This window comes from Jaculus jaculus, chromosome 1 (assembly GCF_020740685.1).
Source record: "Jaculus jaculus isolate mJacJac1 chromosome 1, mJacJac1.mat.Y.cur, whole genome shotgun sequence".
Lineage (NCBI taxonomy): Eukaryota > Metazoa > Chordata > Mammalia > Rodentia > Dipodidae > Jaculus > Jaculus jaculus.
The window spans coordinates 273,948,621-273,974,598 of NC_059102.1; the positions used below are offsets into that span (position 1 = coordinate 273,948,621).

At 38.2% G+C, this 25,978-nt stretch overlaps 1 protein-coding gene across 1 annotated transcript in view; it reads right to left on the reverse strand.

Moving 5' to 3' along the window:
- Positions 1 to 25,978, reverse strand: part of Hydin (HYDIN axonemal central pair apparatus protein) — a 433,096-nt gene that overhangs the window by 284,799 nt on the left and 122,319 nt on the right. The window contains exons 10-11 of the mRNA XM_004659564.2: positions 15,580 to 15,698; positions 5,420 to 5,643 (exon numbers count right to left, since the gene is read on the reverse strand). Of these exons, the coding sequence (XP_004659621.2) occupies positions 5,420 to 5,643; positions 15,580 to 15,698 (343 nt within the window). The remainder of the gene's footprint in view (positions 1 to 5,419; positions 5,644 to 15,579; positions 15,699 to 25,978) is intronic.

Genomic DNA, 25,978 nt, shown 5'->3' on the forward strand with positions numbered 1-25,978 from the left:
ATTCTAAGCACTTCATGTCAATGGACTCATGTTCTATGTGTATGTGTATGTCCATTTGCACTTGTTTGAATGTGAACTTGACTGGCTTTTTTCACTTTCTCAGATTGTTTTTAAGGTCTATCCACTGTACCATGTTGTATTACATACTTCATTCTTTTATTATTTTTTATAATCAACAACATTCTATGAATGAATATACCACATTTTGTTTATCCTAGGCTACTATGAATAATGCTGCTATAAATATTCAAAAACAAGTTTTTGTGTGAGTATGTATCCATTTCTCTGTTGTATATAGTTAGGAATGGAATTCCTGGGTCATGTAGTAACTCAGTGTTTACCTGCTTGAGGTGCTGACAGATGGTTTTCTGAAGTGGCTGTCATATATTATATGTTCATCATCAATGTATGGGTGTTCTGGTTCCTCCTCCATTTTTTTCACCAATCCTGAGTTTTTCATATTTTTTTTTTATGTGTGAGAGAGAGAGAGAGAAATTGGCATGCCAGTGCTCCAGCCACTTCAGTTGAACTTCAGATACATGTGCCATCTTGTGTGCATGTGTGACCTTGCATGCTTGTATCACCTTGTGTGTCTGGCTTATGTAGGATCTGGAGAGTAAAACATGGGTCCTTAGGCTTCACAGGAAAGTGTCTTAACTGATGAGCCGTCTCTCCAGCTCCATTTTTGTTTTTATAATCATCCAAGTGGCTGAGAAGTACTATCCAACTAATATTTGCATCTCCCTAATGATTAATGATGTTGAGAGTTTTAAATTTTATAGCTCATTTGTCTATGCTTTTATAGAGAAGTGTCTTAAAAGCTTTTGCAGTTTTAAAAAATGTGGTGTTTTGGGCTGGAGAGATGGCTTAGCGGTTAAGCATTTGCCTGTGAAGCCTAAGGACCTTGTTTGAGGCTTAACTCCCCAGGACCCACGTTAGCCAGATGCACAAGGGGGCACACGCATCTGGAGTTCGTTTGCAGTGGCTGGAGGCCCTGGAGGCCCTGGCATGCTCATTCTCTCTCTTTCTCATCTGCCTCTTTCTCTTTCTGTCTCTCTCTCTCTCAAATAAATAAAAATAAACAAAAAATTTTTTAAATATGGTGTTTTAATTATTGAATTTTAGCTATTCTCTCTCTCTCTCTCTCTCTCTCTCTCTATATATATATATATATATATATACATATATATATATATATATATATATATATACACATATATGTTATATACAAGTCCCTTATCAGATGTGTGAGTTGCAAATACATTCTTCTATCCTGAAGCCTTTATTTTATTTTATTTTGTTTTTTCTTTTTTCTTTTTTTTTTTTTTTAAATTTTTTTTTGGTTTATTTTTATTTATTTATTTGAGAGCAACAGACAGAGAACGAGGCAGAGAGAGAGAGAGAGAAAGAGAGAGAGAGAGAGAGAGAATGGGCACGCCAGGGCTACCCGCCACTGCAAACGAACTCCAGACGCGTGCGCCCCCTTGTGCATCTGGCTAACGTGGGACCTGGGGAACCGAGCCTCGAACCGGGGTCCTTAGGCTTCACAGGCAAGCGCTTAACCGCTAAGCCATCTCTCCAGCCCTTACTTTGTTTTTTGAGGTAGGGTATTGCTTTAGCTCAGTCTGATCTGGAATTCACTATGTAGTCACAGGATGGCTTCAAACTTACTTTTACTTTCTTGATAGTATACTTTGAAGCACAAATATTCCCATATTTTGATGAGATCTAATTTGATGAAATTAGAATGAAACACTAAGATCAAGTAGAATTTATCCAAGAAATGCAAAGCTGACTCAAGAAATAAAAATCAGCCAATGGAACACTAATGTCAAACAATATCTATTGACTGAACAACAACAAGTAAAACCCCTTTTTGCCTTTGGTTGCTTGTGCTTAGGTGTCATGACTGAGAAACCATTGCCTAATCCAAAGTCATGATATTTATATATTTACTTTTAATGATTTCCTCATTTAGCTCTTAAATTCAGGTTGGATTCATGCTGGAGAAATTTACTTTTATTGATAGGTTCCTGAGTTGTTTATCTTTTTAAATCATGAAAGAGTGATGAATTCTTCTGGTAAATACCTTTTTTGTACAATGAGACAATCATGTAGGTTTTTTAAAAATTTATTTGACACAGAGAGAAAGATACAGAAATAAGCAGGGAGAGAGAGAGACAGAGGGAGAGAATGGACACACTAGGGCCTCCAGCCACTGCAAACGAAGTCCAGATGTGTGCGCCCCCTTGTGCATCTGGCTAACATAGGTCCTGGGGAGTCAACCCTGGGTCCTCTGGCTTTACAGGCAAGTGCCTTAACCGCTAAGTCATCTCTCCGACCCTCACGTGGGTTTTTTCATTTATTCTCTGGATATTATTTGACATTAATATTCAATTCCATTGACTGATTTTTATTTCTTGAGTCAGTCTTGAATTTCTGGGGCAAATTCTACTTGATCATAGTGTTTAATCCTTTTTAAATGTTGCAGGATTTGGTGCATTATTCAGGATTTTTGTGTCTATGTTCATAAAGGTTACTGATTATTTAACTTAAATATGCATAAGAGTAGAGCTTTAAGGTATTACCTCCTCATTTTTTGTAGGGGCTTGCTTATGTACTGTATGTTACAGAAGGAATAATTTTGAGCAATACTTTTATGCCAGGAAATCATAAAATTTGATTCAAAATTTTTTAAATATTTTAAATATTTTGTTTATTTAAGAAAGAGAAAGAGGGAGAGAGAGAGAAAGAGAGAGGGAGAGAATGGACACACCAGGGCCTCCAGCCTCTGCAAATGAACTCCAGATACATGCACTCCCTTGTGAATCTGGCTTACGTGGGTCCTGGAGAATTGAACCAGGATCCTTTGGCTTTGCAGGCAAACACCTTAACCGCTAAGCCATCTCTCCAGCCCCTGATCCAATTTTTTTTTTTAAATATTTATTTATTTGAGGGCGACAGACAGGGAGAGAAAGAGAGAAAGAATGGGTGTGCCAGGGCTTCCAGCCATTGCAAAAGAACTCCAGATGCATAGGCTACCGTGTACATCTGGGTAACATGGGTCCTGGGGAATCAAGCCTCAAACTGGGGTCCTTAGGCTTCACAGGCAAGTGCTTAACCACTAAGCCATATCTCCAGCCCTGGTCCAAAAATTTTTAGGGTTGATGTGCTGAAGATTACAGAGAACCTTCAAGGAACCAGATGAACTGCTTGCATGAGATGTAAGTTGTTATGGACATAAGAAGCAGTTGGCGTTTATGCAGTGAAGGCATATTTCCATCCTTGTCATATTGCACACATACCTGAAGATATATCAGTCACAGGCCACGTTAAGTATGGTGAACCTTCTGGAAGAGTCTGTGTTACATAAATATTTGGAAAACAATCACAATTTTGTATATAATAAACACAGATGGATTGAGGAAAAAAATTGCAAATGTCTGTGAGTTCAGTTTTGGGACTTGAAAATGATAATGGGGTTGTAGAGATGGCTCAGTCAGGTACGTACTTGTTGCATAAACATGAAGACATGAACTCAGATCCCTAGCACCCACATAAAAACTGGTCATAGCAGTGTGTGCCTGTAACCACAGCACTGGGGGTGCATAGACAGGAGAATCTCTAGGGCTTGTTGTTTAGCTAGTCTAGTTGAATTGGTTAACTCTGGTTCACTGAGAGAGCCTGCCTTGAAAAAATAGGTGGAAGGTGACTGAAGAAGATCCCTGCCATTGACTTCTGGCCTCTATATGCACATGCATACACTTGCATGTACATCCACACATACATATGCCCACACACATATGAAAAAGCACACACATACATTCACACCACATACACGTGCAAAAATTGTGGGGCTAGAGGGATGGCTAAGTGGTTAAGGTGCTTGTTTATACAGTGTTTGGTTCCCCAGTATGCACCAAGTGGCAAATGTGTGTAGAGTTCATTTGCAGGTGGCCTTGGCACACCCATATTTACTGTCTCTGTCTGTCTGTCTGCCTGTCTCTCTCTTTCAAATAAATAAATAAATAAATAAATAAATAAATAAATAAATAAATAATTTAAAAATTATTATTGTGAGGGATGCCTGGCCATTCACCCTTGGTTGTTAGGGGTTGTATATAACACAAATACCATATACTGGGCAGGAGATAATAAAAACTTATTGCCATAATTCTTGAAAGGCTGGGGTCTTGGTATTATTTGTTTCTTCCTAAGGGCCTCTGCCTTCAGTTTGTAGAAGGCATCCTCACTTTGTGACTTCACTCATTCCTTTTCTATGTGTGTCTGTGTCCTAATTTTCCCTTCTAGAACAATTATGTTTGCTTGGAGCCCACTCCTGTCACTTCATTTTACCTTAGTTACCCAAAGTGCCCTGTCTACAAGAACAGACACATTCTTAAGAATTAGGAATTCAGTATCTGAATGTTGAGGGGACACAATTCATCCCATAAACATGGGTTCTGAGGTTGAATTTGAGAATAAAAGGTTACTACCTTAGAGCTAATAAGATTCTGAAGTTCAGTATGTACCATGAGATCAATAAATTTCCTGGTATACTACTACTACTATTACTACTACTACTTCACACACACACACACACATCTATCTCTTTCCTATATTATTGTAACTCCAAGAGATATATCAGCTTATATATGGATGGAGCCCTGCTAAGAGTAACTATAAGAGGGACTGTCATGGCAATTAATCTGTTGCAGTGGGCACCAGGGTTGGAGCAATGTGTTCTGAAAATGTGATCATTCCATTTGAGAGAATGGCTGTTTTAAGTCTCAGGAGTCAAAGTTGTATATCTATCTGTCAAATGGATTGGTAACAAAAATTTCTTTTCAAAAGCCAAGGACAAACTCTTCCATTAATGACTATCAATGACCACAGACAGCTAGAAAAGTCCTTAGAAGACTTCCAATATAAATGCTTTAAGTGTCTAGCCTGGGATGACATAACTATATGTGGGCTCTTCCATAATGCTTGAGGGCATAATAGTTAATATTGTTTAAAGAATATCCCCAAAATAAGAACAATGGCAAAACTTTAGAGGAACTGTGGTAACAACCAAAGCTGTTTCCAGGAAGAACATTTTATTTGGGTGTTAACTGCAATAATTTATTTAATCTAATCATTCTAAAACGTAGAGTGTAACCAGAGCTTAGCATTTAAATCCTTATTTTATAGAGTAAAAGATACAGCTAAACTAGATCTCCCAAAAGATCTGCGTCCACATTATAATAGTGTCCATTATGGGAATACTGGTAGAAGTTAACATATACCACTATGCCAAAGTTCATATAAGCAGTTATGTACAGCCAAGACATCATCTACTTTTGAAGCTCAAGTAAGCAGGAGGTTAAAAAAAAAAACCCTTCACTTAGTTAACACATTAGTTATAAATGCAACTTACTTAATGGTCAGTTTCACAGGCTCAGGTGACCCATTGACATCGATCAGGAACTCTTCTTCGAAGTGCCCCAGGATAGCAGAACTGAAGGAGATCTGGACAGCTTGGAATTCACTTGGTTCAATGATGCCTTCTTTGGGACTGAAAATGAAGCAGGCTCCTAATGCTGACGTTGGAGGAATCACATTGAAGAGGGCATCAATGCTGCCTTTGTTGGACAGTATTGCCTGTATTAGAAAAAGTCATGTGAGCATGTGGCTTTATTATTTAAGTTTAGTAAAGACAGTTGTATTAATTAGAACCAAAGGAAACCGTCTCAGGAGAAAATGAATACTTTAATATCTTGAATGTTTGAACTCCTAAGCCACAAAGTAATATTATGCTTTCCATGTGTTCTTTAAAATGAAGTTAGTCATTTGTATTATACTCAGACTATAAAAAAGAGTGATCATAATAATTACATTAAGAATCAAGACCTATAGAATACATTTATTTATTCATTTTTATTTTTTTGAGGTAGGGTCTCACTCTAGCTTAGGTTGACCTGGAATTCACTATGTAATCTCATGTTGGCCTTGAACTCATGGCAATCCTCCTACTCATACCTCCCAAGTGCTAGGATAAAAGGCATGTGCTACCGTGCCTGGCTAGAATACATTTATTCATTTTATTTGAGTGAGAAACTGAGGGAGAAACATAGTCAGACAGACAATAGTGCTTCTGACTATTGCAAATGAACTCTAGATGCATGCACTTTGTGCATCTGGTTTTATGTGGGTACTAGGGAACTGAACCTGGGATAGTAGACTTTACAAGCAAGCATTTTAACCTCTGTGTCCTCTCATCAACTCCAGAGTACATTTTAAATATTCTCTATGAAGTAACCAAGGGAGCCTAGATACTTCTTTCACACGCATGCAAAGGCTGAAGTTGAATGCAGACTGAAAAAAGGCACGGGGGGGGGTGGGTTGTACTAAAGACACGACTCAGTGGTTAAGGCACTGGCCTGCAAAGCCAATGACCTGGGTTCAATTCCCCAGTACCCTCATAAAGCCAGATACACAGAGTGGCACATGCATCTGGATTTCGTCTGCAGCAGCTAGAAGCCCTGGCACACCCATTCTCTCTCTCATTCTCTCCCTGTTTTTGCAAATAAATAAAAATATTGAAAAAAATTAAGAGGAAGCTAGAAAAGAAGAGCAGAAACTAGCTAAGCCTATGCTTGTAATGTAGCTGGAAGAATGTAAATAAGGCATCACCGAGGCCCCTAGGTGAGAAGGACTCTCTTTGTTGTGCCATGACACTTCTTTCCATCAGATGGATGGGTGACTATTTTGGGATTCTTATGCAAGTAGTTGTTTTAATATAGAAGTTTCATTCTTCTGTGCTAATGTTCTGGCACATGTTATTGCCTGTATTTGATTGTATGTTAAGTATGTCGGGAACTCATGCCTGGTATTTACATTCCTTTATGGCTAACCTCAATCTGTTACTCCCATCCTCACCTCCCACCATTCACATGTATGAACCGGCACCATAGCCACACAGCTCTATTCCGACCTTCTAAAGACACCACTTCCATTTCTTTTTTCTTTTTCTTTATTTGAGAGTGACAGACAGAGAAAGAGGCAGATAGAGAGAGGGAGAGAGAATGGGCGCATCAGGGCCTCCAGCCACTGCAAACAAATTACAGACATGTGTGCCCTCTTGTGCATCTGGCTATCGTGGGTCCTGGGGAGTTGAGCCTCAAACTGGGGTCCTTAGGCTTCACAGGCAAGCACTTAACTGCTAAGCCATCTCTCCAGCTCACCACTTCCATTTCTTGTCAACAGTGCCCTTACTCTTGAAAGGGTGATTAGCAACTTTTCCTAGTTTATATAGGAACTTCACTTAATTTGTATCTCAGGCACTGGAGGTCAGACAAGTGAAGTTAGTCATTTGTAGTATATTCATATTATAAAAAGACTGATCACAGCGCTGGAGAGATGGCTTAGCAGTTAAGGCATTTGCTTGCAAAGCAAAATGACCTTGGTTCAGTTCCCAAGGATCCACATTAGTCAGATGCACAAGGTGGCACATGCAACTGGAGTTCGTTTGCAGTGGTTGGAGGCCCTGGAATGCCCATTTTCTCTCTCTCTCTCTTCCTCTCTCTTTCTCTCTCTCCAATAAATAAATTAAAATTAAATATTTTTTAAAATTTTATTTATTTGAGAGTGACAGACACAGAGAGAGAGATAGAGGGAGAGAGAGAGAATGGGCGTGCCAGGGCTTCCAGCCTCTGCAAACGAACTCCAGATGCGTGCGCCACCTTGTGCATCTGGCTAATGTGGGACCTGAGGAACCGAGCCTCAAACAAGGGTCCTTAGGCTTCACAGGCAAGTGCTTAACTGCTAAGCCATCTCTCCAGCCCTAAAATTAAGTATTTTTTAAAAGACTGATCATAATTACATCTATGGGTGAAGACTTTAAGCATACCTTTTAAGAATCCGCTATAACCATATATTAGGACACAAAGCAAATCTTAAGAAATTCAGGAAAATTGAAATAATTCCTTGCATTCTATCTGACCACAATGGAATTAAACTACAAATCAGTAGCAAGAAAGGCTACAGAGCATACACAAAATCATGGAAACTAAACAATACACTAGTAAATGATGAATTGGTCAATGAAGAAATCAAGAAGGAAATAAAAAAATTTATAGAGTCAAACGATAATGAGAACACAACCTATCAAAATCTCTGGAACACAATGAAGGCAGTTATAAGAGGTAAATTTATAGCCTTAAGTGCCTATATTAAGAAGTTAGAAAGGTTACAAGTAAATGACCTAATGCTTCACCTTAAAGCCTTGGAGAAAGAAGAACAAGGCAAACCAAAAATCAGTAGATGGGAAGAAATAAAAAAGATTAGGGCAGAAATTAATGAAATAGAAACAAACAAAAAAAAAACAATCCACAGAATTAATGAAACAAAGAGTTGGTTCTTTGAAAGGATAAACAAGATTGATAAACCCTTAGCAAATCTAACCAAAAGAAAGAGAGAAGAGACACAAATTAATAAAATCAGAGATGAAAAAGGTAACATCACAACAGATTCCAGAGAAATTCAAAAAATCATAGGGACATACTATAAAAGCATATACTCCACAAAATATGAAAATCTGAAAGAAATGGATGATTTCCTTGATTTATATGACCTACCTAAATTAAATAAAAATGAGATTAATCACTTAGTAGACCTATAACAAGCATGGAGATCTGAACAGTTATCAATAATCTCCCAACTAAAAAAAGCCCAGGCCCAGATGGATTCACTGCTGAATTTTACCAGACCTTTAAGGAAGAGCTAACACCATTGCTTCTTAAGCTTTTCCAGGAAATAGAAAAAGAAGGAATTCTACCAAACTCCTTCTATGAGGCCAGCATCACCCTGATACCAAAACCAGGCAAAGATAGAACAAAAAAAAAGAAAATTACAGACCAATCTCCCTCATGAACATAGATGCAAAAATTCTCAACAAAATATTGGCAAACAGAATACAAGAGTATATCAAAAAGATCATTCACCCTGACCAAGTAGGTTTATCCCAGAGATGCAGGGATGGTTCAACATACGCAAATCTACAAATGTAATACATTATATAAACGGGTTGAAGGACAAAAATCACATGATCATCTCATTGGGTACAGAGAAAGCATTTGACAAAATCCAACATCTCTTCATGATAAAAGTCCTACAGAGACTGGGAATAAAAGGAACATATCTCAATATAATAAAAGCTATTTATGACAAGCCTACAGCCAACATATTGCTAGGTGGGAAAAAACTGGAAGCTTTTCCACTAAAATCAGGAACAAGACAAGGGTATCCACTGTCCCCACTTTTATTTAATATAGTTTTGGAAGGCTTAGCCATAGCAATAAGGCAAGAGACACACATAAAAGGGATACGAATTGGAAAGAAAGAGATCAAGTTATCATTATTTGCAGATGACATGATTCTATACATAAAGGACCCTAAAGACTCTACTAGCAAACTGTTAGAGCTGATCAAAACCTACAGCCAGGTAGCAGGATACAAAAAAAAATACACAGAAATCAGTAGCCTTTATATATGCTAAAAAAAAACAAAAAAAAAAACACACAGAGGATGAAATCAGAGAATCACTCCCACTCACAATTGCATCAAAAAAAAAAAAAAAAAGTACCTTGGAATAAACCTAACCAAGGAAGTAAAGAATCTCTACAATGAGAACGTTACAACACTCACGCAGGAAATTGCAGAAGACACTAGAAAGTGGAGAAACATCCCTTGTTCCTGGAGTGGAAGAATCAATATTGTGAAAATAGCAATCTTACCAAAAGCAATCTACACATTTAATGCAATCCATATCAAAATTCCTAAGGCGTTCTTCATGGAAATAGAAAAAACAATCCAAAATTCATTTGGAATCACAAAAAACCTCGAATATCTAAAATAATACTGAGCAACAAAAATAAGGCTCGTGGTATCACCATACCTGATTTTAACCTATACTACAGAGCCATAGTAACAAAAACAGCATGGTACTGGTACAAAAACAGACATGTAGACCAATGGAACAGAATAGAGGACCTAGATGTAAGCCCAAGTAGCTATAGCCACCTGATATTCGATAAAAATGCCAAAAATACTCATTGGAGAAAAGACAGCCTCTTCAGCATATGATGTTGGGAAAACTGGATATATATCTGCAGAAGGATGAAAATAGATTCTTCTCTCTCGCCATGCACAAGAATTAAGTCCAAATGGATTAAAGACCTTAACATCAGACCTGAAACTCTGAAACTGCTAGAGGAAAAAGTAGGGGAAACCCTTCAACATATTGGTGTTGGCAAAGACTTTCTGAATACAACCCCAATTGCTCAGGCAATAAAACCACAGATTAATCACTGGGACCTCATGAAATTACAAAGATTTTGCACTGCAAAGGACACAGTGAAAAAAGCAAAGAGGCAACCTACAGAATGGGAAAAAATCTTCGCCAGCTATATATCTGATTAATATCTAGGATATACAAAAAACTCAAAAAGTTAAATAATAATGAATCAAACAAGTCAATCACAAAATGGGCTATGGAGCTAAATAGAGCATTCTCAAAGGAAGAAACACGAATGACATATAAGCATCTAAAAAAATGTTCTACATCACTAGTCATCAGGGAAATGCAGATTAAAACTACATTGAGATTCCATCTCACTCTGTCAGATTGGCCACCATCATGAAAACAAATGATCATAAATGTTGGCGGGGATGTGGAAAAACAGGAACCCTTCTACACTGCTGGTGGGAATGCAGTCTGGTCCAGCCATTGTGGAAATCAGTGTGGAGGTTCCTAAAACAGCTAAAGATTGATCTACCATATGACCCAACTATAGCACTCCTAAGCATATATCTGAAGGACTCATCTCATTTCCTTAGAAGTACATGCTCAACCATATTTATTGCTGCTCAATTTATAATAGCTGGGAAATGGAACCAGCCTAGATGTCCCTCAACTGATGAGTGGATAATGAAGATGTGGCACCTCTATACAATGGAGTTCTATTCAGCAGTAAAGAAAAATGAAGTTATGAAATTTGCAGAAAAATGGATGGACCTGGAAAGGATTATACTAAGTGAGATAACCCATGCCCAGAAAGCCAAGTGCCACATGTTCTCTCTCATATGTGGATCCTAGCTACAGATGACTGGGCTTCTGCGTGGGAATGAAAATACTTAGTAGCAGAGGCCAGTAAGTTAAAAAGGAGACATAAAGGGAAGAGACAGGAAGGGAGGAGGGTACTTAATAGGTTGATATTGTATATATGTAGGTACAATGATTGAGATGGGGAGGTAATATGATGGAGAATGGAATTTCAAAGGGGAAAGTGTGTGTGTGGGAGTAGTTGAATTACCATGGGAATTTTTTTTTATAATCATTGGAAATGCTAATAAAAATTAAAAATAAAAAAGATAAAAAAAAGAATCCTCTATAAAGTAGCGCAAGGAAGGTAGATATTTCTCTCAAATGTAAAAGAAAGCTGAGGGCAAATGAAGACTAAAGAGGGTGCAGAGATGCCCACAAGTTTAATGGGAAAGTGTGAGGCATGTCCCCAATGTGCTGAGGAAGGACAGTGCATGCTGGCATCTAGCAAGAGTGTCAGAAGAGTCAAATGTGGACAGCTATCAACAGCAAAAGCTTTATCTATAATTAGAGGTCACCTTGACCTTGAAGAAGAAAGTGATTGTAATGAAACGTGATTCTAGAAATATAGAGGACAAGCATTAAGACAGTAAGTGGTATGGAGGAAGTAGTAGTTGGCTAGTTTAGAGTACTCCTTTGAGATCAGTGTGAAAAGTGAGAATAGGAGTGACAAAGAGTAAGAAGGTCTTTTAGAGGAGACGGGGTGTATTTGAATTAACAGCTGATGAGCACTAGCCCTGCCTAGAGCAAGCCTTTGCCAAGTGATGCTTTTTGTAGTTAGCAAGAAAGGGTATTAGGTGACTGAGGGTATGGAGTGTGTCTGGAGGTCCAGGAGAATTAGTTCAGGGGCTCGGGCTGCTTTGGAGAGGAATACAGGAAGAATGGAAAGTGGCCTCTGCAGAGGAAGACAGCCACTTCTACCAGGAGAGGATGGCCAATGCATGCAAACAAAAGCATAAAGAAAGGCTACTTGCTACTTAACTCACCTTTTATACTTATTTCCAATCTTCCTGTTCTAGATTTCTGGTGGTAGGAATTGTGCTTCCCTCTTTAGATCTTTTAGAGCCTACATAGAAAAGTGATTATGGCACTGGCACCAAACAAACTGCCCTGAATCAAACCCCAGTCTTGCCTTTGACTTCCTAGATATGCAGCTTTAGACAGTCTCCTTAATTTCTCTGTGCCTTAGTCTCCTTATCTGTGCTATGAACTTCTCATATAGCTATGAAATTTGATGGATTAATTAATTTAATTTTTAGAATAGTGCCTGAAATAGTGCTTATAAATGATAATGACTGTCTCTTTGTTATATCACCAGAATCCAGCACGATGGGCAGAAAATTTGCCTGTGCTTAAGGGGTGACTGCTATATGCTAGTGCTAACTCAGAGGCCACTTAAACACACTCGTGGACACTTGAATGTCCTTTGGGGTGAGAGCCATATGCTAGTGGTAACTCAAAGGCCACTTAAACACACTAGTAGACACCTGAATGTCCTTTGCTCTTCAATCTGGGCACATGCACAAATTTCTTTTTGTTAGCTTTATTGTTGCTTGGTTAAGAGGACTAGCTTTTAAGCAGACCTTTTAAAATGTTTTATTCATTTGCAAGGACAGAAAGAGAGAGAGAGGGAGAGAGATATTTACAGAGAGAGACTATGAATGTGAGCAACAAGGCCTCTTGCCACTGCAAACAAACTCCAGTTGCATGCACCATTTTGTGCATCTGGCTTTATTTGGGTACTGGGGAATTGAACCCAGGCTGTCAGGCTTTGCAAGCAAGCACCTTTAACCATTTAGCAATCTCTCCAGCTGCAAGAGGACTATTTCATCCTGATTTTCAGTACAGTGACGATTCTCCATTCTTTAGAATATGATACTGTTCTTTTACCCTTAACAAAGGACACCTAGTTATGATGCATAAAGTAATTTGAGACATGAGTCTGAGGCTTTTACCATTGTGGTTTAACTCCTAGGAGAGGGGACACTTATAATAGGACTGTATCTCCCATTTGTTTTCCTTCTGAATCACACTTGAGATTAGTGTATACTTCTGGGATTATGCTTTATTCCTTATATATCTGCTATGCTCAGCAATGACTAAGGGCAACAAGTTGTTATTCAAATATTTCAAGTAGGTGATGTAATAAGTTGAGACATGTAAGGAAGCATAAGCATTAAAGATGCAGAGGCTGCAGAATATCCCCATCACAGGCACCTCACCATGTCCTTCCCCAACCCTGCTCAGCTGTCCACTCTGTCTAGTCTACAGCCTCACCTCATTAAACCCACTGGCTGGCTGCGGTTTGCTTTGCAGTTGAAATGTTAGAGAGTGTGAAATGGGAACTTAAAGTGTACTCCTGTTAAATTTCTAAGGAATTATTATTGCACTCAGGAAGCTCTCTCCATTTTGCCTAAGAACTAATGGTCTTTTCCTGATGTGGCAAGCATAAAGTGCAATCTGTACAATGTAAGAAAATTCACATGGGATAAATTTCAGAAAGAATATCAATCAATGAGAGTTAGCATCCTTCTTTCTCTACCTCAGGGACTCTTGTCTCAATTGCAACATAGAACAATGCAGAATATAGCTGCCCCTTGCTTATTTTTTGATTGTCTCTGTTTTGATAGTCATGTGATTGATTTCTTCACTCAGATTCACTTCAATATGTATTATATTTCTCTGTCTTTCTCTCTCTCTCTGTACATATGTGTATGTATAGAGAGCCTCAGAATACACACACACACACACACACACACACACACACACACACACACACACACACACATTCCATTTCTTCATGACATTAACATCTTTGTTTACCTTTTGCATCACCCTGTTTAGACCATGGTTATCCTAGTGAGTATGGGGATAAAGGACATTGTTCCTAGGTTAGGTTAGGCTGGAATAGTTACTGGCTGGATTTGTTCAAGGAAGAAGGGTGAGATTCTAAGAGTCTGAAAGGCCAGGAAAGAGCCTTGTATTTGCTGAAGAGACCAGAGGGAGACAAGAAGTCAGTGCTCATGAGAGTTATAAGCTGAATGACCTGGCCAAGTAACTTGACACCTCTGGTAGTCATTTGTGTTTGCTGGTCCCTGAACATTTCACCTTCCTCTCAACTGCCAAGTAGACTTCATTCTTAATCTTCCTGACAGTCCCATATGTAACATCCTTAATCCAATGCTCCTTCCTATAACAATCTCATGTACCTTCCTTGGTGCCCTTTCCCCTTCTGTCAGCATGACACGGGGAAGGCTGCAATCTTACAGATACTTCCTAGGAATGACCTAGGTTCCATATGTTCTACTGGAGGAAAGCATGTACTGAGACTGTGTTCTGGATTTTAATAAGCAAAACTTCTCTAAGCCTCAATTTACTCAGATCCAAAATGGGAATAATAGTTGTCCCTACTCCATAGGCTTTCTGTAAGAACGAACTGAACAAATGCTTGTCAAAGCACTAATACCATTTCAACACACATCAAGGGCAATTTTGTAGATCGTATTAACTGCACAATTATTATATTGCTCATTGTGAAATATGGGTAATAAATCCTACCTTTTCCAGTTTTGTGGGTAATACAAATTATGTGTGTGTGTATGTGTATATATATATATATATACATATATACATGTTGTTTATGTGTGTGTGTATATATATATATATACACATAAACATATATATATATATATATACACACACATAAACATATATATATATACACACATAAACAACAAAACACAGAACCTGACAGCTACTTGTCACTCATTACATAATTTCCTTTATTACCAATAAAAATATAAACATTCAAAAGCCAAGTTTCAATGGTATCTATTTCATATGGTGTAAAAATATACCTTACATACAAATCTAGTGATGAGGTGACATTGGAGTGATTTTGACCTTGGAAAACAAGAAGTTCATCTTGGAAAATTCCCATTTCTGTTGAATTGGGAATACAAAGCAGGAAGATCTCTTCCAAAAACCATGATAATTGGTTTTTAAAAATGGACTGGAGTTGAGGGCATTCAGAGAAATTCTTAAGCGTGAAAACAGCTATCCTCATTAGGACATTCAAGAAAATGCAAAAAGTTCTCTCTCTGATCTGCAGGACTCATGTCATCTGAGAACAAGCACTAAACAGATGGGGAGATGTATTTATGGTTTTCCCTTTTGTAATCTACAAAATGAAGAGAATAAAGCCACTTAAAATATGGCTTTGATGATTTTTAGCTTTTAGTAAAGTGAAGGAAGGGCAATGAGAATCAGGAGAGTTACTCCCCTCAGCACAGCTAGGAGAGAGGACTCAAGGTAATGATAAAAATTAGAAAATGGATGTGACTCTACAATATTTTAATCAAAGAAAACACACAAAATAAAACAAATTAAAAATAGCCAAATGCTGTTATAGACATCCTAAAAACTGTAGTGCTCACCTCATAACAATGTAAAGATCCAATGAAAACTTTGCCAATGTCCAGCACTTCAAAGTTGAACTGAATCTTAGGTCCCATTCCTTCCCCTTTGATTCGGAGGGGCAGACGAATCTCTCGGCCTATAGAAACAAAGCACACTTTATTACTCCAAATGTGCTTTATTAGCCCAGATCTCCCACAACTTTTACCAAGGTAAACTATCAAGGTTCTTCAATAACTCTCTGCACTCTAATGAGGGAAATTTAATTGAACCAATGTGGAATTTTGTTGTGTCTTCATTTGTCTTATGTATAGGAAGCAGTGACATTACTAGTTTCTTACCTTTAAGGAGTAGCCAACATAACAATTTAGGCTGACATTTTATCAGAGAAAAGACAATTAAAGAGTACTAACCTCCAGGTACAGAAAGCAAATGCCACATGCTCTCACTCAAATGCAGAGGTTAAAGAAGTTGATCCCATAGAAGGAGAGGGTAGAATAGTGATTATAAAAAATTGGGAAGGGACAGAGGATGAATGGAGAATAGAAAAGTTTGCTTAACAGGTACAGAAATAAAGTCAGATAGGGTAGGATGTAGTCAGTGGAAAAGGAGTTGCCTAGTATGCATAAGACCCTGGGTTAGATCGCCAGTACTACCAAAAACCAAAAAACCCAAGCCGGGCATGGTACCGCATGCTTTTAATCCCAGCACTCAGGAGACAGAGGTAGGAGGATTGCCGAGAGTTCAAGGCCACCCTGAGACTATGTAACGAATTCCAGGTCAGCCTGGGCTAGACTGAGACCCTACCTTGAAATACCAGAAAAACCCCCAAAATACCAATAAAATAAATAAATAAATTTAGATAGGAGGATGATTAATGCTAATGTTCTGTAGCACAGTAGAGTGTAATTACAATAACAACAATTTATTGTGCATTTCAAAATATCTAGAAGAGAGGATTGTGAATATGTCCAACTCAAGAAAATGATAAATGTTTTAGGTGATTATTATACATTGCATGTATACAGCAAAATATCACACCATGCTGCTTTCAGCTGGATCTGCCACCTTTCAGTAATTCTTGACCATTACAAACACAGAAGGAAATAGAAGAGGCACCTGATAGATGTACTCCAGGTCTTTTAAGAAAACTTGCAGTGATTCCTTTGGCCACATCTATGTGAGTCTACAGGAAGGATATTGTAGATATTAAGGTAATGGGTATTATTTACAAAGGAATGCCCCATAAATGTTATCATGGAAAACCAGACAGTCTACAATGTTACCCAGCACACTTTCAGCATTGTTATAAACAAACAAAAAATAAGATAAGGGCAAGATTCTCGCTGAGAGAAATTGTGTGTATTGAGAATACTAAGCCTTCTAAGAGCCCAGACAGCTTTCTGAAATGAGCAAAGGAGAATGATCAGAAATAAAGGAAGCCAAAGAGAAAGGTACCTGGGCTCAATTGAAGTACCAGCCCACTCCACCTAGAGAAGTGCCTTTGTGAGAACTAATGAAAAAGAGCCTGAACTGCTAGGGCCCATTGCATGTGAAGTCATGGCTTAATAGAAGGGGGGGGGGGGGGGAAACGACTGTATATTGTTTTAAAAAAAAAGTGTTTTTCTTAATCAAAGTATGGTGTCTCCTCCTCCAAAGAAAATTTTAGAGCAAAAGCCATCATACTGCACCCCATCCATGTGTACACTTGTTATGAGTAAATGCAAAGAATTTAAATTTTAACCCAATTCTTAACATTACTCTGAAGTTTTTAAGCTTATTTTTTTTTAATTGAGAGAGAAAGAATGGGTACACCAGGGCTTTCAGCCCCTGCAAATGAACTCCAGATGTGTGTGCCCCCTTGTACACATGTGCGACCTTATGCACTTGCGTTACTGTGCATCTGGCTTATGTGGGACCTGGAGATTCGAACAGGAGTTCTTAGACTTTGCAGGCAAGTGCTTTAACTTCTAAGCCATTCTCCAGTCCTACTCTGAAGTTTTCAATAAAGAAGACAACTTCTCTGAGAAGGGTGACCACTGATGGATGTTCTTCACAAAGTGGGATCCACCATGACAGGGTGGATCTTCCAGGTTTAGGAAGAACCTGAGTACCAGCATCCGAACTTTAGGGATATTACTTTGCAGAACTTCTTCCTTTGCATTCCATGGAGGTAACAGAATGTGCTCAGCAGTATGTACTTCTATACATCTGTAATAGACCCAGAGTCAATGCAGCACATAACCAACTACTCTTGTGTTTTGTTGTTTTTCAGTGGAAATATCTTTATTAGGTAATACGTGATCAACCAAGAAACTCAGACTATGTGGAAATTCATAATAGTACCATGTGAAGATAACTACTGCTGACGTCTTGGTGCCTAATCACTGATGCCTAAGTATATCAAAATACTATTAATATAAAAGAGAGACTGAGATATTTACTAGTTTATAAACTGCTCTTTTCACTTAAAATTTATTTGGAAGATTTTGACATACTATGACCTAAAAAATCTATTTTATCCTTTTTAAAGACTGCATGATTGATAGTAGGGAGGTAAAATATTTTTAAACCTATTATTAGACAATTAAGTGGTTTGTAACTTTTCACTACAACTATTTACAATGTTGTTATGATCACAGAGCATCTATCTGTGAATATTTCTTATGTTGTCTTTAAGTATTTGCAGATACAATATTATTATACTTGTTTTGTTCACAAACCAGCTGACAGTCTAATTGCTCATTTGGGGCAATGTGTCTTGTTTTCTGATTGATTTTGTCATGGGTTTTAAGGAGTTTTACCATGATGTGATAATTACAGATGTTTTATTTGATTTTGAGACAAGGTCTTGCTATGTAACATAGGTTGACCTGAACTCTATATTCTCCTGCCTCAATTTCCCAAGTGATAGGATTCTAGGCAGTTGAGTGTAATAAGCCTGGTAGTGACAGTTAATCTTGACTGTCAACTTGATTGGACTGAGAAGTGCCCAGGAAATCAGTTAAGCACACCTCTGGGTAGGTTTGTAAAGATATTTCCAGAGATAGGCCGGGCGTGGTGGCGCACGCCTTTAATCCCAGCACTCAGGAGGCAGAAGTAGGAGGATCGCCATGAGTTCAAGGCCACCCTGAGACTACATAGTTAATTCCAGGTCAGCCTGGACCAGAGTGAGACCCTACCTCGAAAAACAAAACAAACAAACAAACAAAAAAGATATTTCCAGAGAGGATTAACTAAGGGGGAAACCCATCTTGAATATGGGCAGTATTACCTCATTGGCTAGAGAGAATAATATGTTAACAGTAGAAAGCACATCAGGACATGAGAACTGAACAAGAAGCAGCTGAGCTCATTCAATCCATGGTCAGGACGCAGGGCATGATAGTTGGTGGTACTTAGCTTACTTCTTCCTTTTTATTCAGTCTGCACCCCCAGCCATGGAACAGTGATATCCACAGTTATGGTGGGTCTTCCTACTTCAACTAACCTAGTCCAGAAACTCTCTTACAGACATGCCCACAGATTTTAAATCCTGTTAACTTTATAAGATTGACTACCACAAAGTTCTACTGTCTTTTGCTTCTATCTAGCTTTTGTATCTTTAATGCTCTCTGTCAATATGTTCTTTAAAGATATGATTTACTATCCTTCTAGTCCTTCAAGTGCTTGGCAACAGAGTAGTGATTACAAAATTACTACTTTGATTATTAAAAAAAACTAGTCCAATTATAGCAACACTTGGAATAATTCTTTTTTTATTAAAATTTTTACTTATTTATTTGAGAGTGACAGACACAGAGAGAAAGACAGATAGAGGGAGAGAGAGACAGAATGGGCGTGCCAGGGCTTCCAGCCTCTGCAAATGAACTCCAGACACGTGCGCCCCCTTGTGCATCTGGCTAACGTGGGACCTGGGGAACTGAGCCTCGAACCAGGGTCCTTAGGCTTCACAGGCAAGCGCTTAACCACTAAGCCATCTCTCCAGCCTGATACTTTTTTTTTTTTTTTAATTCTTTTTCAAGGCAGGGTCTCACTCTAGCCCAGGCTGATGTGGAATTCAACATGTAGTCTCACGGTGGCCTCAAACTCATGGTGATCCTTCTACCTTTGCCTCCCAAGTGCTGGGATTAAAGGCATGTGCCATCATACCAGGTGATAATTCATTATTCAAAGGGTTTCTCCAACCACATCTGATTAAAAAAGTTCTTTTAAAGACATGACAAATACTCTAAAATATAAGTAAAACCTTAAAACAATCAAATACTATCACCTTACTTCAGTATTTTAGAGTTCTAATCTTTTGCCAATAAGTCATACTCCTTGGTCAAGAGGAATGTATTCTGATTGAGATTCAACTTTCAGACTGGCAAAGAAAGGGCAGTTCAAATGTATCATGGAATAAACCACAGGACTATTAATAACTGTTGAGCTTAAGACTTTCTCTATCTGTTACCTTGACTACCTTCCTTGAAAAAAAATGGACATGAGTTATTGTAACAAAGCAGTGCACCAGTGTTTCTTTGGGAATTATCAATTATTTCAAACAAGCTGGTCTTGTTTGCAGACAGCCACTTCCTTTATTCCGGATCGAAGAGTTATACATGAAACAATTAGCCTTGCATTTCTAAGACTCTGTCTAAATTTTAGGATCTCATTACAAATGTTCCTTTTCCAAAGATTTCCTAAGCAGATATTTCTCTTGTATTGGCAAAGGCAGCAAGAGGGACAAGCATAAAGGAGGCAGTAATTTTCAAGGACAGATTTCTTATTAGAAGAGCAGACTATTAAAGTTTTTTTAAAAAGAAATTTCTTGTTATGATTAAACCAGTTTTATATATTACAAGCAAAGTGACATACTACAGAATCTCTTTAATGTGCCTGAAATCCCTGAAGGCAATAGGTTCCACTGCATAGCAACCCCAGAAAATGCAAATTATAGGATTTTAAAAACTTATTTTCTGCTATGATCTGTTTGTGTTTCCCCCTTCCACTCAGATTCCTATGATGAAATCCTAATCACCAGAAGTATTCAGTGAGGACTTTGGGAGGTTAATAGACAATGTAGACAAAGCTCTAGTTAATGAGGTTAGTATCCTTATAAAAGGCCAGAGGTGGCTTGTTTTCCCTTTACAAGGTGAGGCCCCATCAAGATGGTGCTATGAAAAATGGACCCTTCAGCTGGAGAGATGACTTAGTGGTTAAGCACTTGCCTGTTAAGCCTAATGACCCCGGATCAAGGCTCAATTCCCCAGGACCCACGTTAGCCAGATGCACAAGGGGGCACACGCATCTGGAGTTTGTTTGCAGTGGCTGGAAGCCCTGGCGTGCCCATCTTCTCCCTCTCTCTCTTTCTCTCTCTCTCTCTCTCTTGCTCTCAAATAAATAAATCAACAAAAATAAACAAAGAAAAAAAAAAGTAAAAATGGATCCTCATTAGATACCAGATCTGCTAGTACCTTGACCTTATAATTTCCAGCCTCTAGGATTATGAGGAATAAATTTCTCTTGCTTATAAACTACCTAGTCTATCATGTTTTGTTAAAGCAGGCCAAGCTAGAATGCCATTTATGATAACCAAGATGTTCAGTTTTATACTTACACCTGTGTAGTGGGATACAAAACACATAAATGGGAGTAAACTGACATTAGTTTAAAAATATTTGATTTATTTGTTTGAGAGAGAGAGGTAGACAGAAAGAGACCAAATGGCACTCCAGGGCCTCTAACCATTGCAAACGAACTCCAGAAGCATGTGCCACCTTGTACATCCAGCTTTACATGGGTACTGGGGAATTGAACTTGGATCTTTTGGCTTTGCTGACAAGTGCATTAACCAGAAAGCCATCGCTCCAGCTCTATTTACATGTCTTTAGAAATGTCTACCTAGGGAGTCCAAAGGAATCTTTTGGTAAAATAAAAGCCAGAAGATAGAATTTGGTGAAATTGGATAGGCCTATTCTAAAATTTAAGTGTAAAATCAAGTGCCCAATAATAATCAAGACATTTCTAAGTTAGAACTGAGATGCACCCCTGTAATCCCAGCACTTAGGAAGCTCAGGATGACTATGAGTTCCAGACCAGCTTGGGCTACACAGTGAGACCCTGTCTCAGAAAACAAAAGACATTTTTAAAGAACTAGTTGGGGAACTTGCCTTCTTTATGCACTAATATCTACTACAAACCTACTTTAATTAAGATCCCCAAAGTTATCTATAACCTAGTTCCTAAATCTGTAACTACCACTTTATATGGCAAAAGATATAATTAAAAACTTTTAGATAGAGCCTGGAGAGTTGGATAAGTGGGTAAGAGCATTTTCCATGCAAGTATGAGAGCCTGAGGTGGCCTGAGATTGCTCCAGTTTGACTCCCCAGCACCCACATAAGCAGCTGGGAAGGCACATCTGTAACCCTAGTCCTGGAGGAAGCAGAAACCAGAGAATCACAAGGGTTCACAAAAACATCACACTTTAGAATCAGTGAGAGACTTCACCTCAAAGAAATATACAAATGAGCAATGGAGGAGAACACCTGACATTCTCCTTTGGCCTTTGCATGCATGCACATGGGACTATCTGCACACACATGTGCATACATCACATACACAGAGACATGCCACTTGCCACACATACACATAAATAAATTACATTAAAAAGAATTTTTAGAGCTGGAAAGATTGCTTAGTGGTTAAGGAGCTTGTCTGCAAAGCCAAAGGACCCAGGTTCAATTCTCCAAGACCCATGTAAGCCAAATGCACAAGACAGCACATGCATCTGGAGTTCATTTGCAGCATCTGGTAGTCCTGGTACACCCATTCTCTCTCTGTCTCTCTCTCTCAAATAAATAAAAAATAAAATATTAAAAAAGCTCTTAAGCTGGGCGTGGTGGCACATGCCTTTAATCCCAGCACTCAGGAGGCAGAGGTAGGAGGATCTCCATGAGTTCGAGGCCACTCTGAGATGACATAGTGAATTCCAGGTCAGCCTGGGCTAGAATGAGACTCTATCTCAACAAACCAAAAAAAAATCTTAAAAAAGAATTTTTAGATAGATTACACTGGATTATATTGATGGGATTATTTATTTATTATGAGAGAAATAGAGAAAAGGGCAGCTAGAGAGAGAGAATGTAAATGGGCACATCAGGGCCTCTTACCACAACAAATTCTAGATGCATGTGCCACCTTGTACATTTGGTTTTACATAGGTACTGGGGAATTAAATCAGGGTCCTTAGGCTTTGCAGGCAAGTGCCTTATCTGCTGAACCATCTCTCTAGCCTGCTTGATGGGTTCTAAATTTAACCACATGTGTTAAATTTAGAGGGAAGCAAGGGGAAGTTTGGATAGAAGATGAAAAGACAATGCAATGATATCAGTAGATTGGAGCAATACAGGTATAGCCAAAGAAAGTTGGCAGCTGTAGATGCTAGAATAGACAAGGAATGTGTTTTCTCCAGAAACCATCCTTACTGACATTTTAATCCAGTGAAGCTGATTTCAGACTTCTGATCTCTATAACTGGAAGAGGTAAATGAGTGTTGTTTGAAGCCATCAGACTTGTGGTAACTTGTCAAAGCCACCATAGGAAACCATATACAGAAGTCTTAATTTCGGATCTATACAAAGTGTCACAAGTCAAATGGGACAGTTAACTATAAAACTTTCAGAGGCTATAGAATAATATCTTTTTCTTTTGAAGGGGTTTTAAACAAATTGTACAAACCATAAAATAAAGTGTCAAATTCAATTATATTAAAACAAAGAACTCCTGTTTACCAAAATTGGCGTGAGTGAAAAGACAAACACAAGCTTGGGGAAGATATCTGTAATGCTTGTAGCACACAAAGAGTTAATATCCTCAATTTGTTTAGGACTGCTGCCAATCAACAAAGGACTACACTAAGAAAAATAGGCAAAGGCAAAGAGATTTTATGGGAAGTAAACACACTATGCTCATTGCCATAATGAGACCAGTAATTGCAGAAATGCTAATCAAAAACACAGTGAGATTCCATTTTACATCTACCAGAGGGGTTGATGAAAGTAAGGGCAGTGAGTAAAGTGTCCCACGGGTAGGAAAAAAAATTAGACCAACTACTTCAGAGAAGTGTGACTATTCTGAAGATCTGACTCTGTACATTCTCTATTTCCCAGAGATGTATCCTAGAAACACTGGTACTGTGTGCCTGGACACAAATTCAAGAATGCTCATGATAGCATAATAGCATCAAGCTGGAAGCAACATACAAATGAGTCAGGAGTGGATGATATAAGTGAAAAACACATATGATATGTGTTATGCTAACATTTATATGATGTTTAAACAATAAAAATGAAATCCATAGAGTTGTGGGATATAGCCACATGTGAATAACAATATAAGAAGTATCAAAGAAATGACTGACTAAACAAAATTTTGGAATAGACAGCTATCCACTCAGCAGAGGACAGAAGAACACAGGTGAAGCATCTAAATTAGTGATAAGTTCCTATTAAGGTGGATGAAGGCTTCCTGCTTGCTTGGCTTACTGTTTTTCTTTACACTTTACTTACATATTTAATATATTTTTGTGTAATTTCAGTATAAGTAAAGAACAATATAAAGCTTACTTAGATAGTTAATGAAAGCATTTCATGGTGTGTACAAAACTGTAATATACAATGTTTTCAAACCTCACTATCAGAATTTTCATATTCAGTGATTATGACATAATTTGGTTTTCAAATCTAAATGAAATAAATACTACGACACATATGTGTTCACATGCCAGCAAAAGACATTTAGGTGTTCTCACATCCCAGTGACAAAAGGTCGAGTGTGCTGCTGTCTGCCCTGAACTGTTCTGGAAAGACAGATTTGCCTCACATTTCCCTTGTTTAAAACTTGCTGTGCAATATTAAATCATCTTCCCACATTTCCCTTGATAAAAATTTAAGTTCTTTATGGTTCAAGAGTGTTTCTTCCAGGTACCGAGGGTACCAACCAGGAACCACTTTAGGTAGTAATTTTAGAATCTTTAACATGTTATTTTATTATTTATGTTACATTTCATGTTCACAGCAGTGTAGAAAGAAAACATAATTTGTAACTAATGTTGTATAGTATATTCACGTTCCTTAAGCCAGTAAATCACTGCTAAGCATATAGATAATGTATGCATTTTAAATTCTTAGAATTGTGCAGAAATGTCTGGTGAGTTGGTATGTAGATATTGCAGATGTCTTAGTAAAACTGGGTCAATAATGCTACAATAATGGAATACAGGTTGCACCATTTCACAGAAGTCATGTCTTTAGGAAATGATGAGGTGCAGGACCAAGGCTAGGATGTATAACATTGTAGAACTCAGATCTTAGATTCAGAAACCACAGGAAACTCACCTAATTTTTCCAGCTTATGCTTCTTCATACATAGACAGTGTCCAGTGTGTCCTACTGGACAGCTATTTAGAGACTCAAATGAGATTAGCATGTGAGTCTTTGTGTTTATATACAAAGGTATTTATACATACCTACATAATACACATTAGTTTCACATACATTTGGTTTTGACAGAGAAGGTTGCAAGTATCAGGAAGTGTTGCAGTCAGCTTCACATTGCTGGGATGAACTTCCAAACCAGGCAGTTTATGGGAGGAACAGGATTTATTGAATTGTACAGATCCAGAGAAAGATCCATAATGTCAGAATAAACTGGCCCCCTTTCCCAGGTCCACACAGAGAGAAATACCACCAGCAGCACCATAAGAAAACACACTCCAGAAACCCCAGATAGAGCTCTGACTGCTCTCTGCATACCTTGGGTTGGAATTCTAGATTTGCCCCAAACACACCTAGACCCTAGTACCTATCAATAGTGGCAACTCCTCCAGCCACGTTACAAGTTTGACTAAAACTCCTGAATCTACTGGGGGGGGGGGGAATCTATTCAAACTACCACAGTAAGGAAAGATGAACAATGTAGTATAAGGCATTAAAAAATTAGATGGGAGTGGAAAATGCTGTACCAAGAAGCCATAGATTTTTATAAGAAAATTTTAGTGCCAGGGATGATACTGTCCAAGAAGTTGTTAGTCAGGGAGGTCCCTGAAGCCCCCCAAACATTACAGGCTATGACAAGGCTCTTCATTGCCCCAAGAAATAGGGGGAGATTCCTACCTGGTACTGAAAACTTTAACCAAAAGACTATGGCTGGGGAGGTGATAAACCTTAGGGAAGAAACTACTACCATTGTCTGGCTAAATGGATCTACAATATCCAACAAACTGCCCTCTAAATACTTATGCTTATGCCCATATATTATTGTTATTTTCACTTTTAGTTAGAGAAACTTCTTTTTATCAGATGGTAATGACAACTAAGGTGACATTAAACTCACCAGTGTGTTGAGAAGAAGTGACAGTGGAATGTTCATCAC